The sequence below is a fragment of the Hetaerina americana genome, unplaced genomic scaffold, assembly GCF_022747635.1.
Source record: "Hetaerina americana unplaced genomic scaffold, ioHetAmer1.1.p SCAF_2, whole genome shotgun sequence".
Taxonomy (NCBI): domain Eukaryota; kingdom Metazoa; phylum Arthropoda; class Insecta; order Odonata; family Calopterygidae; genus Hetaerina; species Hetaerina americana.
Genome location: NW_027286763.1, coordinates 12,617,272 through 12,636,832, shown reverse-complemented (window position 1 = coordinate 12,636,832; position 19,561 = coordinate 12,617,272). Strand labels below are relative to the sequence as shown.

At 41.6% G+C, this 19,561-nt stretch overlaps 1 protein-coding gene across 1 annotated transcript in view; it reads right to left on the bottom strand.

The window, feature by feature from the left end:
* Rrp5 (Ribosomal RNA Processing 5) overlaps positions 1-19,561 on the bottom strand; it is a 96,263-nt gene that overhangs the window by 38,480 nt on the left and 38,222 nt on the right. Inside the window, exon 20 of the mRNA XM_071585385.1 lies at positions 19,253-19,406. Coding sequence (XP_071441486.1) covers positions 19,253-19,406 — 154 coding nt within the window. The remainder of the gene's footprint in view (positions 1-19,252; positions 19,407-19,561) is intronic.

The following is a 19,561-nucleotide window of genomic DNA, read 5'->3' as shown; positions in this document are numbered from 1 at the left end:
CGATAAGAGCATCGCGCGTGTTTCTGGTCATACTTCTCACCATCGAGCCTACGCGATGCGAGAGCACTTCAACGTGCATTCACGTCAGGAAAAAAATGGTTCCCGATACTTTGTATAGAAATCTTTTATACTCCGATTCAGTCCCGAGAAATCGGATTTGTTTGCTAAAATGGGATTTGTCCCGATCCTCCATGCTAACAAACGAGACATTAAAAAATCTTGACTAAGACAGAAATTGAGAAATTAAGAGCAAAAGAAGAAATATCTCAAAATTAAAGGAAACTAAGAATTCAAAATGCTCTATAGCCAAAATGTTTCCATAAACGACGATTTTTCGTTCAAACGAAAAATATTCGCATCACGAATAATATTCCACAATTTGAAACATCAAAGACAAATTTGAAAGTATTAATTTCTAGCCCGAAATCACTAACCTAACTAAAACAAGTAGCATTTTAAAATGTAATAAGTGCATCGACCATATAAATGGGCGCAAAGAGTTGTCGTAAGTTCTATTGCATCGCGATTTTAGCGACGGGTGGAGGATGTCGTGGAGGGGGGGAGGGGTGGAGCAAACGACACCCCGCAACGTGGGGAATGTGACTGAATTCCTCGCTCCTCAAGAAACTGCACTCGTAGGTGAAACGGATCGAAGGAGAGTTGAAGGTCCCAATACTACTAACTTATTCGCAGCATCGTGCGGAGCATTGACCGCGGAGGGCTCGTTTGGAACTGTGCAGAGGGTAGTCATCGAAGAATGTGGAGTTTCCATTGGGGAAATGACTTAGATAACCAAAGATAGGCCTATGGAGTAGGAGGAAGCACTTGAACAAGCACTTGAATCTGTACGTGGATGTGTCTCCCTCTCTCTTCATTTACGAGGTCTGTTCACGAAGTTCCCGAACTTTTTGAATAAGGTGCCTCCAGGTTGGCTATTTTTTAATCCACTGAATGGCGTTCCGTCAGCGGAAACTTCCCAAATAACCCGCCTTAAACCTTGATATCTTTTTGCTGATTGGTTACGGCCGCTAATTTGAAGAGTTTTCAGTGGAGTGCGGTTAAATATCGGCTCCACGGAAATGAGCTCTGAAAGAACAGCGTTATTCTGGTGAATTCTGCGAGAAACTCTGCAAATGCACCACTTTTGGAAACTTTTGAATCGATTATCAAGGCTTATGTTCAGGATTCTAAGGAACGTGTCGCGTGTTATGAGCCATTCATATTCCCATTCAAAAAGGGGTGGCAATCAGTGGAAGACGACGAGCGTTCTGGAAGACCATTTACGTACGTCGACTGATGACCCTCCCCCACATCAAGTAAGTGAACGATATCGTTAGTTCAAATCGACATTTAACTGTCAGGGGACTTGCAGAGGAGTGAGGCATTTCTATTGGTTCGTCTCTATGAAACCCAGACTGAAAAATTGAGTAGGCCTCGAGTCGCCGCTTTACCCTAGTGACACAATCTCACAATCGCCATATGGAGCCGTAAAAATCCCCTCGTTGGTGTCCAAGAGGGATCCGGTTGTCCTTGAAGCCTAACCAATAGCCACTCTTGCTATCCCTCTTCGTGACCCTAGGGTCTCCCACCCTGATTCCTCCAGCATGCCTAACCATTACTCAATCGTTTCTCGTATTGACTTTAAAAAGATCTGGTAGATTTTCCCTATAACATTTTGCAAATTCTTAATTAAAGTTTTTCCCATTTAACGCAAAAGCTTTCAAACTTATTCCAAATGCAGTCGTACTGAATTGAAAAACCGCAATGCAAGCAATTCCATCTCTCGCATTAAGAGATGATTGTTATTTCGCGCTGATTAAATTACTCTGGAATTCAAGTCGATTTTAGCACTGTGCCCGGAATAACTGACTTTTGGAGTTTAACGCTTTGCAGAGAAAAACTGCCAATTTCAGGTAGAATTGATATCACCGAAGAGATAGCGTTGTATTAATTATTAAATAGCTAAAAAAAAAACTGCGAAAGCCTATGAAGATACCAATGCTCGGTGAGTGGATGCCATTTACAATAGATAGGCCTAAGGCACTCTCTAAGGCGTTAATTGGCGGCAGTCTTTCATATTAGGCGTAAATTGATTTTTTTCGATGCTACCACCATATCTTAGAATTTCTAAGGAGTTACTGAACTACCGACGCGTTCCGATTCTTTATCGTTCGTAGAAACAATTACATCTTAAATCTACCTGCTCTATGCTTAATCCCTCTAATTCAATTGACATGATCTCTCTGCTACCGTAGTAAGATGGGGTTAATTATCCATTTCCAACATCATCGCTAAAGAGACCTTCCAATTTATTTAAAGTGGTTTAATCTGTAATGTTCACTTCGCTTCGCTGGGTGATTCCCGATCTAGTTTCTCCAATTATTTTGATATGCTAATCAGTTTTACAAATCCATCTCCTCTACGCTGCACGCGATCCAAATCGGCAATCAATCCAACTTCATTAAGTTCCCATATACTGGCACTATATTCTAAATTAGGTTTAAAGAGCGAAAGATTACATTTTTCTTTAACCTTTTCGTCACACTTTCCCAACTCTATTTTGCTAACATAATATATAATCTAATATACCTATAATTTCCAATAAATCTTTTTTTTGTTAGCTAGCCCGCATGTTCCCCGTGTGAGTATCACCCAAGAGAGGTCATGAGTTAGGGCAACGCCAAAGTATTCAATCGAGTCTAAACTTTCTATTTCAATGTTCCCGATGCAGTAGGCATTAAGGAGGGAACTACTAATATTCCAAATATTCATCACTACGCACTTAAGGGGTTAATTTCGCCCGAGAAGAAATTGTCTAAGACGATTATAAAGTGGCCGCTGCTGTGAAGTACTATCTCCATTTGTAGGATTTCGAGATTTAGTTTGGGTTTTTGAGAGTGAAGCATTGTTTGTTGGAATTGGGAGTTGTGGATAGATACTAGTTTTTCCAAATGGGAAGAACGGTCTTTCCAAATCAAGGTACGTTAACCCTGAAAGTTATCCCAGATATGGAAGTTGAGCCCAATCCTTCCGTAATGCACTGAATCACAATTCTTACAATAGGATTTTTACACTCCAAATCGTGGTAAGAAGTTCCTGAAGCTTTTTGGCAGGAAAAAATTCAATTTTGAGTATCTGAAAAATACTTACGTAAAATTCGGTTTAATTTAAGAGGCGGTGCTAACAGCAGATTTTCTTAGGAGTTCGTGTCAATTTAAAATTACATTTTAGAAATTTTAATCACAATATTTCCCTGATTCCAAGGTGACCTTTCTATCAGGATACATATAACTTTAAAAAGTTAAGAAAACGTATTTGTGTTCCACTCAATGTGCAGAACATATCGTCAAGCTAACGGCTGCACGAAATAATATTCTGGGGATGTGTGCATAGTTCACCAAACAATTATCACACAAAAATGCATTTCAAAGTTTTATAAAAACAGCAAGTCCATGGCTATTTCATACTTTGGAATAGACTATTATCTTTTAACATTTAAATCATTTTTGGGGAGACTATATTTTGTTGAATCAAAACGTTTCTATAATGAGTATACTCACTTGTCATGGTGAGAAGAATTCAGAAAGTTAACAACTCGAACATACAAGTACTTGATATTGTAAAGGTGGGTTATGTCTTTGAAAATGCAACAAATTTTCAATATTTAGGCAAAATATATTTTCATATTCACTTAAAGAGGATCATCATCGCCAGAGTTAGATTTTCTGGAAACAATGGTCATGCAACAACAAATACAAAGCCAAGTCTTAACTAATGACGAGGTGAATACGTAATTGGTCTGTCCCAAAAGTAGTTCGACTTATTTTTTCCCGGATAGAGGAACGGACGGGCGGCGGTTTCTCTGGCTTGGTTCGAGGGAGAGAAGTTTCAGTAAAGGCTGGATGCTGGTGGCAGTTGGCTTCCAGCCTTTACAGAGTGCGGATCGTTCGTTTGCGAAATCTCTATAACGTGACCTCATTACGATCCGCCATGAACCGGTTATTGAAACAGAGCTACGCAAGCAAATTTTGCGTGAAACTGGGAAAAACCGGGAAAAAGACTCATGGCATGCTCAAGCCAGCTTATGGTGACAACAACATGAATAGATCGGATGGCACAAGTTGTTTCGGGAGGGCAGAGAAGATGTTGAAGACGCCGTACGTCCAGGATGCCCTTCAACCTAAAACATTGATGAAAATATTGCAAGAGTGAAGGATTTGTTGGGCAGGGATTTCCGAGTGCGTACGTGTTCACATGGTTTCTGATGAACTTGGCATCCCTAAAGATGATGCGCAACAAGAAGTCTACCGGTGCCACATAAGGGCTGTTGGGCGGCTGGGGAAACATCCAGGTCACGCGAGACTGTCACACGAGCAATCTTCTAATATTCGGACAGCATCTTCGGGGTCATTTTGGCACACATCTTTCTCATGGGAGAATATTCCGCAAGAATGTGATGCACTGTGGTTTTCGGAATATTGCACTTTTCGGTTGACATTCTGACACTCGAGCGGCGATCGGGCATATCTTACTTATTGCACATTTTCGACGCAGTGTGTCGCTGACAAACGTCTAAGGCGTTTCTCGTCGTCAACCTCCTCTGTACTCTCTAAATTTATTCTTGTAAATGTGCGACGAAGGGTTGTGGTAGAAGAGATCACATAGTCTCTATCTCACCCCAAAATAAAGACTTATCTATCTACCTACCCTTACGGAACATCTTGTGCCAGCGGAGAACCATTCCTTGGGATATCGCCTGGGATAATCTGTAAGCATCCATAACCAAGGTCATGGTGTCCGAACCCGATTTTCCAAAGCTCAACACAAAATTTTATGGCTTATCTTTGCTCCATGGAACTTGGCATCGCAAATTTGTGACGTGACGAAAAAACAGTGATCAAGTCTAGACGCGATCGGCAAACCGTAACGGACCGCAAACCACTGCCACGGACGCGCGGGATGCATAGCTTCCCCAAGATCTTTTCCTCCATAACTATTCCCACTACATCCGCCCGCGTGGGCGGGAAAAAATCCTTCCACTTATTTACCAGGCAGACCCTGTATGATTCCATGCTTGCAAAAGAGAAAGAAAAGGACCGCCAACACTCTTCAATAAGGACGGAGATAACGGTAATCAGGCATATGATTACTGCTCCATTACTTTCTACTTCAAAGCCGCCTACATGGAAGCCCAAGCGCGTAATAAATAAATAAATAAATAAATAAATAAATAAATAAATATATATATATATATATAAATTAGACAGCCAAAAACAATATAGAAACACAAAAAAAGACCACTCACACGTCATTTCTTGATCATTTCGACGGAATTCTGCTCCGTCTTCATCGGAAGATAGAGAAGTAATGCTTACCTGCCATTACTTCTCTATCTTCCGATGAAGACGGAGCAGAATTCCGTCGAAATGATCAAGAAATAACGTGTGAGTGGTCTTTTTTTGTGTTTCTATATTATTTGTTGCAGTCTAATTTATTATTCGGCACTTCTGTGTTACGTCAACGAAATCATCTATATTTATATATATATATATATATATATATATATATATATATATATATATATATATATATATATATATATATATATATATATATATATATATATAAATCTTCGAAATGGAACGCTCTTCGGCGACGCACAAATATATAAAAACACATGTAGATTTTTAGAATATAGAGACACAAAGAAAGGACACTCACAATTTGTTATTTTACGTTTCGACAGCACGGCTGTCGTCTTCAGAATGGCGTTCTCGGGGAAGAGCGGAGAGGATGTGCGGGGGAGAGGTGGGGGAAGGAGAGGTAAAGGGACCAATAGGAAATGAACAAGGGGGTGGGGGGGATATGTAGGCAGCCATATGATGCATTCAGTGGGCTTGGTTCAGCCCGGGAGGTTTGAATGATTGGGCCACCCAGATATGCGCCATCTCGCGGGTTCTCACCTCTATTATACTCGCAGATTTGGGAAGGATTTCAATCACCGAAACGGAGAAGCAGTCGTCAAAAGATTGATTGTGGGAAGCGGTGTGAGTAGGGATGGGATAATTAAGAAAGGTGGGAGATTTGGTGGAATATCGGTGGTTATTCATGCGGAGGGAAAGTGCGGTCGTCTGTCCCTTTACCTCTCCTTCCCCCACCTCTCCCCCGCAGATCCTCTCCGCTCTTCCCCGAGAACGCCACTCTGAAGACGACAGCCGTGCTGTCGAAACGTCAAATAACAAATTGTGAGTGTCCTTTCTTTGTGTCTCTATATTCTAAAAATCTACATCTGTGTATATATATATATATATATATATATATATATATATATATATATATATATATATATATATACTATATATATATACTATATATATACACATATATATATAGTATATATACTATATATATATATACACTATATATATATGTATATATATATATACATATATATATACACACACACACACATGGTCATGGTATTCCACGGTTAGAGCGTTGGACTACTGACCGGAGGGCCCGGGTTGGCTTCCCGGGCAACGCCTCTGGGCACCTGCAGCTCCATCCAAGCTATGTAATTTTTCGGGTGCCAGATCTTCCTGGGGAACCATAACCGGCACAGGGAAAGAAACTACCCCCCTTACCCTGATGGGTGAATATCACACGCCGTCGGGCTTAGTACTGGGTGAACTCTACCATTACCTACCAAACCTATCTTCGGGTTGATACATAATTTATATTAAAAAAACCATAAACACAGTAATCAACCCGAAGGTCGGTTCAGTAGATGATGGTAGAGATCACCCAGTACTAAGCCCTATACGGCGTGTGAAAATTCACACATCAGGGTAGGGGGGCCAGTTCCTTTCCCTGTGCCGGTTATGGTTTCCCAGGAAGACCTGGTACCCGAAAAATCACTTTAGCTTGGGTGGAGCTGCAGGTGCCCAGAGTGCCTTTCTCGGGAATCGAACTCGGGACCCTCCGGTCAGCAGTCCAGCGCTCTACCCACTGGACTACCACGACCCACATAATTTATGTATATATATATATATATATATATATATATATGAGTGTGTGTATATATATATATATATATATAAATTTATGTAGCAGTAGCAGTAAAACAGACCATCTAATTGTAAGTACGCCCTACACTCACCGAGTACGTGAATGCGTATAACGTTACACAGTTGCCCGTGGCATGATGAGCCATTATAGTCATTATTTTCAGGTGTATTTACGGGCGAGTCAACAAGCGTGCCGGCGGGGTGAATACAAAGGGGAGGAGGGTCAACGTACAAGCCTCATTAACCTCTCCCTCCCTTTCCCACGAGTCTTATTCCGGGGATTCCATGCCCTCTCAGTTCACCTTTCTTACGTTTGAATGGAAGGGTGAGTAAAACATATTTTGGTGTGACCGAGACCGCCCAGCGCATTCCCCCGCCGTCACCCATGGCTTGCTATGATTTGCTAGGACTTGCTGACCCTCCGGTCAGCAGTCCAGCGCTCTACCCACTGGACTACCACGACCCACATAATTTATGTATATATATATATATATATATATATATATGAGTGTGTGTATATATATATATATATATATAAATTTATGTAGCAGTAGCAGTAAAACAGACCATCTAATTGTAAGTACGCCCTACACTCACCGAGTACGTGAATGCGTATAACGTTACACAGTTGCCCGTGGCATGATGAGCCATTATAGTCATTATTTTCAGGTGTATTTACGGGCGAGTCAACAAGCGTGCCGGCGGGGTGAATACAAAGGGGAGGAGGGTCAACGTACAAGCCTCATTAACCTCTCCCTCCCTTTCCCACGAGTCTTATTCCGGGGATTCCATGCCCTCTCAGTTCACCTTTCTTACGTTTGAATGGAAGGGTGAGTAAAACATATTTTGGTGTGACCGAGACCGCCCAGCGCATTCCCCCGCCGTCACCCATGGCTTGCTATGATAGTATGCATTGGCACCGTGTTCGATATTCACATATATTCGATGATGAAATAGACTTTTGCGCCAGACGGACTTGCTCGTAGATGAATATTATCATGGCTAGGGTTTATTTCAAGGTTTCTCTTACGTAAGCTGTTATCGCTTATTCACTAAATCAGCCTCTAAGAATAGAAGAAGCATTTCAAGATTGAATTCATCCAATGAGATTCCTATTTCACAACTTTTTCTCGCTGCTTCAATTCCCTTCACACATTAGACAAAGTTTTAGCTACCCAACCATTAAAAGCCACCAATAAATAAAAATATTTCTCGGTAGATACTATTATTTATACGATGTTTGTATAAAAAGTACTGGCAATAATTTTTCCTGACGTGTGCGTCAAGTGCTGAATTCAGACCTTGTCGGTTAAGGGCGAGCATGATCTAACATCGTATTGGCTTTGATGAGATGATCTGTGCTGAATGAATTTATGTCTGTCCATACGCATTTAAGTGTACGTATGAATGTAACTATAAGTTTAATGCCCAGCAAAATATGTATACGACGATGGCTTAAATGTAAGGAGTGACCATTAGGTCTCAATTTCGCCCAAATAAAGACCTCTATCTATCTTAGATGACAGTGCACACCATTATCATTAAATATTTGGCGATGCGAAAGATCTGCGCTAAAGTCGTCCCGAAGGTCTTGACGGACGACCAAGAGCAAAGTCGATTGTCTCCTTGCGAAGACCTGCAACGCGACGATTCCCCAACCCGCTCACAGTCCCGACTTGGCACCAGAAGACTATATCCTATTCCCAAAAGTGATATTCTCCCTCAAACGACACCACCGCCACGGGACCCTAAGTGCCATCAAAGAAGCTTGCACGCGTTCCCTAAAGGACCTTCCGGAGTCTGCCAACCAGGGAGCTTTCGAGTCGTGGAAAAACCGCGGACAAAAGTGCATCGACGCTCAAGGGATTTACTTCGAAGAATTTTGAGGCACTATAGCAATACCTGAAATTAATCTAGTATTTATCGGAAACTTTTACCAACACTTTCAATACAAACCATGTATCTTTACTGAAACATCAAATATTAACAGTGAGAGTCTTGCAAGAAGAGCCATTGATTTTGTCTTTGAGGGATTCGTTCATAAAAAATGTAAGGGGGAAATGCCATTTATGCCAATATTGTTACGGGCGCGGCAACTCGTCACTCGAAGCTAGTCATTTTCGTGACTTAGGTTTGATTCAGGCTGATTCATTTTTCATGAATATTATTCTTATTTTACGGCCATTAAATAATTTGGCGTCAATTAATAATGAGGATTAAGTGATATGTTATTCGACTAAATCTTTTGATTGACCTTTCATGCATCACTAGGATTGAATTAACGAAAATTTTAGTTCGATATTTTTACCGTTACACCAACAAAGAAACGTTTCATAGAAACAAAAATAAAAGATTTAATTCACCGACTCAGGTTTCGGAAACTTCAAGTTTAATAAAAATAACATGTTCAATAACCCAAACCAGAGTCAGTGAATACAACAATTGTGTGTAGATTTTTTACCTCATATGGATATGTCGAAGTTCCACATGGCGACATAAGAAAGAAAGAAGTACAGTGCCTCTGCTATTATTCTTTTTCTTGGCGGATATGCCTTACATAGTGTCCCAATTCCAATCTGCCTCCACTCATTCATTTCCTGAGCCTCTTAATCTTCTTTTGAGCCTTAATTTTCCCTTTTATGTGTTAAAAGCCCAATTCTCCGCCATAAATCATCCTAAACTGAATACAATCTCTACGCAAATATGTCCCCACCAATACACCTGTATTTCTTATCACATTCTACAGCTTTCCCTCCTCTCATTCACAGCATATCCTCATTTCTCACTTTCTGTCAATAAAATTCATTTTTGCCATCATTTTACAGTCACATTTCCAACATTTTCCAAATTCTTCTTTCGTCCCGTTGATTCGCATTCACACAAAACCGAACACCATGAAAAGCACTTTGTGAATCTCGTCCTCAATTTGAATTCGTCCGTTTTTACAGTAAAAAATGGTTACATCTCCTCAGACAATATTATCCTGCCTGTTATTTCTTCTGCACAGCTCCCGTTACATGTTAATACTCTACCCAAATATTTAAATGGCAATTTGTTTTACAACTCTCTTCTACTAAAAATTAACAGTGCTTTCTATCTGGCAAACTCTCATAGCGATTGACACATTAACATTACTTCCATCCCAAATGTTTCGCCGACGCTTTAAATTCTATCCAGTAATTTTCACTCAACCAAACCGCTTCATCATCTACGCACTCAACTGTCCCAATTTTTTCTCTGAAATATTATAATGCTAGTAAGAAAAAAATTACCAGCAAAAGTTGGCAAATTATCGTGCAACTCGTTGAGAGCTTAAATACTAATACAGCTTTTTTAGCCTACGTATACTACGCACAAGAGGCTCAATTTCATTCTTTGAAAAACTCCGCTCATTTCCTTCTATTACCAGGTTGAAGGGGATGACTGCAAGGATGGTGGTCACTCCTTTCATATCGCACATCCAGACACACGTACACGTGGAATACCAACGGCATCTCCCGGAAAAGACTGGTGAATGGCGGGCCCCAAGTGTCACGGCGACTTAAACGAGGGGAACCTTCCCGGAGAACCGATGGGGTGTTCGGCGATGATGACGAGTTTCACGCTCCGCCGTATACGAGGACTAAGTAACGACGAATGAGCTCCACACTCGACTTTCAAACCAACCTCCGGGTTGATCGCCGGTTACGTGGCATCCAAGTTTGAGTGTGTTTGTGTGTGAATCGTTCCCTTTCTTAAATTAAATTTTTCGACAGTTGAGGGAAATGATGCCTCTGTTTTGCAATGTAGACTATAGAAGTAGTTTCTGAGCAGAGTTCACGTTTTTTAAGGCCTTATCAGGACCAAAAGAGCCAACTTCAAACCACCGAAAGCTTAAACTTCTAACAGTCTAAAACGCCGCGATATTCTGCTAAAAACAATGCACGCTTGCCTTCCGCCTCTTTCATTCGGGGGCACGGCCGCCACCGCATCGCCCGGCAGTGGCGGACAGGCATCCGCCGCCGGGGGCCACGCACGGGTCGGACGTAACACTCGACCCCGTTTCCACAGACCCCCCCCCCCTCCGCCGCTGCCCTGCCGCCGTGGCCCACTAACAACCCCAACAGGGGAGGTGGCAGGAATGCGGGGCGGCGGATGGAGGACGATGGGGAGAGGAGGGAGCGTCCTCCTCTCGGGACCAGCTCGCCCGGCGTGGTCCGGAGGGAAGGAGGCGGGCGAAAGGGGTTGCGCTGGAGGGCCAATTCGCGAGGGGGCAGTCCTAGCGCGCGCATCTCTGGAATTTCTGCCTCGCCATCCAAATACATCTTTGAATAATCGCCCATTTTAATTTGCTCATGGCTCTTCATCAATTGATTGGTTAACTTTTACGAATGATTACCCCGATAAAAGATTACCCTTGTTACACGGCGAATGAATTCGGTGGATTTTCCTGCACCGAAATCATACGTACGATGTCAACTGTTTAGCACCAATGATCGACATCGCCGAACGTTGCTACTTTCAAGATTTCCATCACAGCTGTTTTGGAAAGAAGGATAAGTTTGTTTAAATTGAGGACGGTCCATTTCCATTAATACACAAAATGGCCTCATTTTAATTGACTGCAGGGAACTTCAACGACACATTGTCTCACAATCTCCCGCAAAGGCTTGAAGGGGCGTTAAGAGCAAACAGACATACATGCACAAATTTTAGTTCCTCTATGCATTTGAATAAATATTCGCACAGATACGAAAACACTCAACACACTCACACATGCCTATAAACATTGTGCAATAATTGACGATATTTTTAAAAGTCTATCCGTAAGTAAATGTATTCAGACGCTCTATTTCGATTTTGTTCTAATTGTACATCGTTCGGAGGAGAAAAAATTTGGCATCTTTGGGTGATGTTGTCCTATCTCATTTGATCCTGTCAGTCAAATCTACCAATATAACTGAAGCTAAAATAATTCCCCCGGCATCGCAATAAAACTCAGAAGAGTCCTTCACCTTTTTAAAGTCCCAAGTCTTGCCCGATCACTTCGTGAATCAAGAGACTCCCAACCTAATTCCTCCAGCAGACCCGTCACGAGTAGATCGGCGCCGTGCAAGCCGTCGCTAGGGTTTGAGGCAGGGGGTGGTAACACGCTAGGCATGCAACATCACAAATTAAGTTTTGCTTAATTTTAGTCATAATATACGTATTTCTATACGAATTATTCAATTAATGTGGTTCATGCTCACGACAGGTACATGCACTGCGGTATCTAAGTGAGAATAAACTCACTACGCATACGAGAGGAGCTACTAGATACAAGAAGGAAAATAACTAAGGCTAGATGAGACACTGAAAACATCATAGGCAACTTCGAATGGAATAAGAAAAATATCCCCGCCCCCCTTGCGCGGTCAGACAACGTTACTCAGGCCCCTTATCTTTCGTGGGAAACATGACACCTTAAATCTATCTGTAGTGCAATTCATCTCTCTAATTTTACCAGCATGATCTCTCTTGCCGTAGTACGATGGGGGTAATTACCCATTTCCTAAATCATCGCTAAAGTGACCTCTCCCAAATTGACGCAAGAGGTTTAAATCTGTAATTTAACCATGATTCCGTGAGTGATTCCCAACCTAGTTATTCTAATTATTTCGATACGCCACTCAGATCATCACAACAACGTTTTACAAATCTAGGTCCTATACGCTGTATGCACGCAGCCCAATTAACTAGCAAAAGATAACATTGGCCTTTAACCTTCACGGCACATCCCCAAATATTCTTCGGGTAAATCATTATTTCCCGCAGGAGTGGTAGCACTTTTACGGGTCCTTACAAGGACTCGAATAGCTGAAAATGTCTCCACCCCCGAGGCAGGCGCCTGGCGCCCCGCGGCCGCTCGCAGGAGAAATATAGGAGGAGAGGTAAGGTGGTCAAAGGATGAAAAAAAACTGGGGTCAGCTCTTTTACTCAATTTGATGACTAGGCACTACTCACGCTAATGGAGCGGTGAAAAAAATTTGGAACTACATGATGGTATTAGGTAAAAATAAGTCTGTATACATTTCCAATGACATATTTTTCTTGCACAACAGGTTTCAGCAACATTAATGCATGACAAGTATTTTGTTGCTTTCAACGACAAATTTCTGAACACACGTGTCGATAATCTTCAGAGAATAGATCTTCCACGAATTAATCTCAACAATTTAGCCTTAACAGGTACTTACAGTGAATGCGTTCGATCAGTTTCTTACAACAATACAAATTTACACACTCAACTTTCTCATATAAAAAGCACATGGAAGTAGACGTAATCTCTCGAGAGGAGGATCAAACCAAGACTCCAAAGGCAATGACTGCAGTGGATTCCTTAATATTTTTCGCTTCACTTCTTTTAAAGCCGATTAGAAATTTCAAAATGAGAACTCCTCAGAGAACAACTTTTCCAAGTAAAAATCTTAGCACACGCATCACCTTAAATCTCTCACTTGCAGTACATGAAAGAATAGGGATGGGAGGGCAGAGCACTGCGTGGGTGCCCGCGATGACAATGGGAGCCACCGTGGGGTAACCCCCCCCCCCGGGGTCTGTCTGTCGTTCTCTCCGTCATCCCCCTCACCCGTCTCCGACGTATACAGCCCATTCGGGTCACTTGAGTATCCACTGTCATTCATCCACGATCGAAAGGTCGATCGCACTAATTTGCTTGATACGTCATCAAAATATACTGTTTTCGAAACGTACGACAACGTTTTTCTCCCTGGCGCTTCACTGATTCTATTTCAGAAGTAATCATACGAGGTCTCTCCAATAAATACGCGAACTGGTGCAATCTGGCGGCCACGACGCGGGCTATAGCCATGCCCACTAGCGGCGCTAGTTGCCTGAGACCCAATGAGTCGTCTGTGCATGGCTGATCGTCGAGTTGTGCGTATAGTGCCAGAATGCAACTTCGGCGAAACTGTTTTCAGCATCAAACAACGACGCGGTGAAACCCGAGAATGCAGAATCCTTCAAACCACCATCGCGAAAACCTACGCAGCCAAATTACTGAAATGTTTACAGCTGTTAACGGTGATAATGCTCTGCAGAAAACATCCATTTTCAAGCGGATTAAATCAAAACAAAAAATCAAGAAAAATCCGATCGAAAATCAAAGTCATGCGCCTATTTTTCTTTGATGAACTGTTCATCGTGAATTTCTTCCTGAAGGACAAACAGTAAATGCTGAGTTCTACCTTAAGAGTTCTCAAGCGTTTGAGAGACCGCGTGCGTCGTGTGCGACCAAACATGACTCAAGTCGATGGATGGATCCTTCACCATGACAATGCACCAGCACATTCAGCATTGATTGTTCGCCAGATTCTGGCAATACATTCAATGCCCATCCTTGGTCATCCTCCTCATTTGCCAGACCTCGCGCCCAGCGACTATTCCCTACTCCCAAAATGCAAAAATGTGATGAGGGGACATCACTGGGAAGATGAGGACACAATAAAGCAATTAATTTTGCAAAATAAAGCTTTTATGACCTCAGTTCGCGTATTTATTGGGCAGACCTCGTATGCAATCATATTACGAGAGCTTTAATGGAGTCACTGTCTGAACCAATTTAAAGTCGCCATATTACTTTTCGGTCCCCATTAGGATTGAGGGCCCTGGCACGGGGTAACGTTTCACAAGGGTGGGGGGGGTCTCCCCTCTCATTGGCAGTCACTGGCTGGCCATCAGCGCGTCACCACTATCAAATAAAATGAAACATCCTGTGAAATATTTTATTACTTCATACTCAATGACTCGGGAATTATTTCTTCTTTCGGGGTTTTTGAACATTCACATCAGCCACGAGGAATTCATTATAAAGTTCTTATAATTATTATTATTAAAAGACGTTTTGACAGATATCTTGTTTCAGGATATTGAGCCACCCCAAAAGAAACCGGCCCTGAATTACAAGGAAGCAATCAGAAAAAAATCTTCACGAATATTATACCGAAAGCCTTAACAGGTTGAAAAAATTTAAAAAAAAAGCTTCTGAAACATGTTTCCAAAAGGGTCAACATCTTTAGAACGGACCAGAGGACGAAATTGAGAAGTGGTGAGATTTTTACACTGACATTAGGAGGAAAAGCATTGTAGCCAATACACGCATGGACGGCTTCTTAAGTGGCCGATTATGGAGACGATAATAAAATGGAACTAACAAACGACGGAATTTAGGATACTCGGAATAGCGTAGTGAAGAAATATTCGCGAACGGTGAGCGGGCCCAGATGTACTGACGGGGAACGAGATGAGGTCCAGCGTCTTAATTCTAGAAAGCAAAGATTATTACGACGCAGCGCCCAGCCCCCGGCGGGAGGGTCTCCGATTGGCAACACGCTCGGCCGAGCTTAACCCCGTGCATCGCTGAGCAACCAGAGTCACCCACGGCGTGGTGCGTGGCTGCCGCCAAAGGATGAGGGATGACCACAATGTGATGTGGGGTACTTTCAGGACCCTTCCACGACCGCACCTTCATCGGGATCGCCGAGGAGTGATCTCCCACTCGCGCCCGGTGAGGGATGGGGTAGGGGGATGCACCCCCGAGGGCTTCGGGGAGGAAAGGCGCTCAGGGACTGGGGCATCATCGAGCCAATCATGAGTTATGAGTTCAACAGGAGGTAAGGTGGAGGTAGGTTCGGCTTCAGAACCGACGGCCCGGGTTCAAATCCCGCAATATGCACCCAAACGACCACACACTAGCGTCCACAATACTACATCCGACCTTGGGAAGTCACAGAGGGGGGATACGTACCCTGTTGGTGTGTGAATCGGACAAGCCATACAGGGTTCCACACGATTATGGCAGTTTGCTGACTGTTTTAACACGAAGGTCACCACAAAAGAGATGTCAGGACGAAAATAAAAATTATTGTGGCAGTAAAAATGTTAAATTAAAGCTCATAATATTAAAAGCCTATTAGTCAACTTCTTTACTCCTCTACACCTGCAAGCTAATACCTCCAGAAAATATATGCAATTATTTAATTTATTGCAACCTGTTGTGCTCCTGGTAGTGGAATGTCAATACGATTAAACAGTAACCACAATGGCTACGTATAAATTCCGGAGAATGTCCGTACATAAAGACTGTAGACATATTTCCCTGAACCTCTCTGACATATGACAAAATCCTTTAAATTCTTGTTAAAATTTTCTGCTACTCTTTTCCTATTGAATTCGCTTAATGTTTTCTAAAATTCCTTCCTTACATTCGCCCTAGATATCTTATAATCACAAGTGAGCTCATTCCGTTTGTCGCAAGAGATACATGATGTTTGCAGAGATACTTGTTTTTTTTCCTCAGATTTTTTTATCTTTGTGTGACATAGCCTTTGACACCATAGCAATTTTCCAGCTTCTGCATTTTAGCATCTAGACTAGGTGTTATCTTTTATAAATTTACTTTACAATCACTGTAAGCCATTATAATCCCTATTTTTAAACAAGGAAAATTTTATTTTGGGCTACTTAGTTCTGACTCCATAGAAGGAAACCTTAGTTTTTTTTCTGCTCTGTGGTCACTCATTACTTTATTGGTTTCTATATTCGAGACGTTTTTGGGTACATTCATTACTAACAAATCAGGAATATTATCCTTCCTATTAGGAAAAGTGACTAGTTGATGTATGGAGATCAACAGAAAAGAATGTAAAAGTGACTAGCAGGTACCTTTGTCTTTGCCTGATGTTTCAAAACTTCATGTGCTCCAATAAATACATGAGACATTGAAATCTCTATTGATTATAATTTCCTGATCACTGTTTTGGAATGAGACACTTTCCGCTTGTCTAGTTATAATATTGAATTAACCATTTTGTCAGATGGTCTGTTAAATGTGCATACCTACATTCTCTTGGATTCAGGACTTTCATTTGAGCTTCAAACACTTCCCAATCTGTTATCTCAAGCTACCTGAGCTCAGCTCAGGCAAGAATTTTTAACTGTAATAAAGACCCTACCCCTAATTCTATTTACTGTCATTTCATTAAACTGAAAAGGATTTTGGGAAATTTCACTGCCTACAATTTCAATGGATAACCAGCTTTCAGTTCCAACAATTATATCCGTGCTTTAGCTTTGAACGAGGTAATGATACTCAGGAAATTTAATTATTCAACTTATACAGTTTACTACCGATGCAAATGCTTCCTTGAATATTTAAGGGAGATTTTTTTCTTATTAAAATGAAATCCCTTGCAAAATTTTTCCTTCCAATGCTATCTGATCCATATTAAATGACCTATATGCATCTCCATCACTGACCCTCACTTAAATTAAAGCTACATTATTTGATAATGAGGACTTCAGAGACCCAATATTTGACCTACACTGTCCTACACTTCAGTCTAAAGAAACCTCATCATACTCTAATATACTACTCATCATTTAGGCTCAATCAAATCATCATATAGGGACCCTTTTGCAAACAGTGTGACAGCATGTTTTTTCTGAGGGACAAAGTGCACCAGTAATATCAAAACTTGTGCCTTTTTGCACTTCATGAAATTTCATCCCAAATACTAGTCAAGAGCTTCCCCTTTTGCAAAGGGATGCATAGGGGCTTTCATTTTACACACAGATTACCACAGGCATAAATGGAGCACACTTTGAATATACTACCTTGATCAAAAATTTCCCGGAATTTATTCAGAAAATTAAAAATACAAGTTTATTCATCTAAATCTATATTGTCCCCTTCAAAGTAATCCCCATCGACTGCAACACACTTATGCCAGCGCTTGATCCAATCCTCGAAACATTTTTTATATTTGGTTTTCGGTATGTCCATCAGTGCTTCCTGCGATTTTTCCATTACTTCCTCTCGGCTGCTAAAACGCGTTCCCCGTAATGGTTTTTTAACTCGATTGAACAGAAAGAAGTCACAGGGAGCCAAATCAGGTGAATTCGGTGGCTGTTGGATGGTATTTGTTGCATTTTTCGTCAAAAAATTACGAATAATGATAGCACTGTGCGACGGTGCGTTATCATGGTGCAAAATCCACGAGTTTTCTGCCCACATTTCTGGTCTCTTTCGGCGAATTGCTTCACGCAAACGTCTCATAACGCCCAAATAATACTCTTTGTTTACTGTCTGGCCTTCTGGCAAAAATTCATGATGCACTACACCGTTGTAATCCATGAAAACCGTCAGCATTGCCTTCTTTTTTGACTGAAAACGACGTGGTTTTTTTGGTCTCGGCTCATTTGGTGAACGCCATTCACTTGCCTGATGTCTGGATTGCGTGTCGTACTCATAAACCCACGTCTCGTCTCCAGTAATGATCCTTTTGATGAATGTGGGATCGGATTCAGCCTCGCAAATCATGTCTTTTGCGACGTCAACACGGTCTCTTTTTTGCATGAAATTGAGGTCTCTTGGAACCAACTTTGCTGCTACACGACGGAAACCCAAATCATTAACCACAATGTCTTGGGCGGATCCATAGGCAATGTTCAAGTCCTCCGCTATTTCTCTGATGGTTAATTTGCGGTTATTGACCAACATTTCTTTTACTTTATCAATTTTTTCACCGACTTTCGATGTCGATGGTCTGCCACTGCGTTCATCATCTTCGATTGACTCACGACCACTTCTGAACCGCTCGTGCCACTGGTAAACGACCGTTTTTTTTAGAGAATCGTTGCCGAAACACTTTTCCAACATTTCCAACGTCCGTGCGCCACTAAATCCGTTTTTTACGCAAAATTTAATACAAGTTCGTTGTTGCAAATTTAAATCCATTTCTGAAATTGTAAAAAATCGCCAACACACACAGAGATAGATGTACTCTTGGCTACGTAACTTTTGCAAATGTCAAGTTATGACACTAAGATTTAAAGGGAATATCAACAACAGATGTACCAATTTAACAAAAAAAACAGAACTCAAATCGGAACGATGGGAGCGCCACACGGTGGTTATTCCGGGAACTTTTTGATCAAGGTAATATGTACATATACACTTAATGACAAAGTAAATGCATTAGAAAAAAACATGGAATTGGTCAGATTAAATATTTAAAGAGGAGGTTAATAGTTCCAAAAAAAAAACATCTGCAGTCACGCTCGGAATCATGAGCCAACAAGATGCGTAGGTAATACAAAATATGATCAAATGTTATCGATGGGTTAGTGAATCCAAATGCACTTACGCTCATGTTTTGGTAAGCTCTTGAAGGACCTCCTGAGGAGCTCCCCAGCTTTCTCCACACGATCTGACTTCATGCACATCGTCCCTGCCTGCACCCATGCCTCCTTCCTGGTCCTGCACTTCTTCAGCATCACTTCCATCAGAGCATCCAGTTCCTGAAAAGCAAGGCCGTCATATTCCAACGATCACAAGGGGAGTTTACTTTGGTGAAAGGAAACAAAAGAAATGTTCACTATCCACAACATATCGAACACTGTTCAATTCAAATGACTATTTCATTCAAGTTCCAAAAACTGCAGGAGATTTTGCA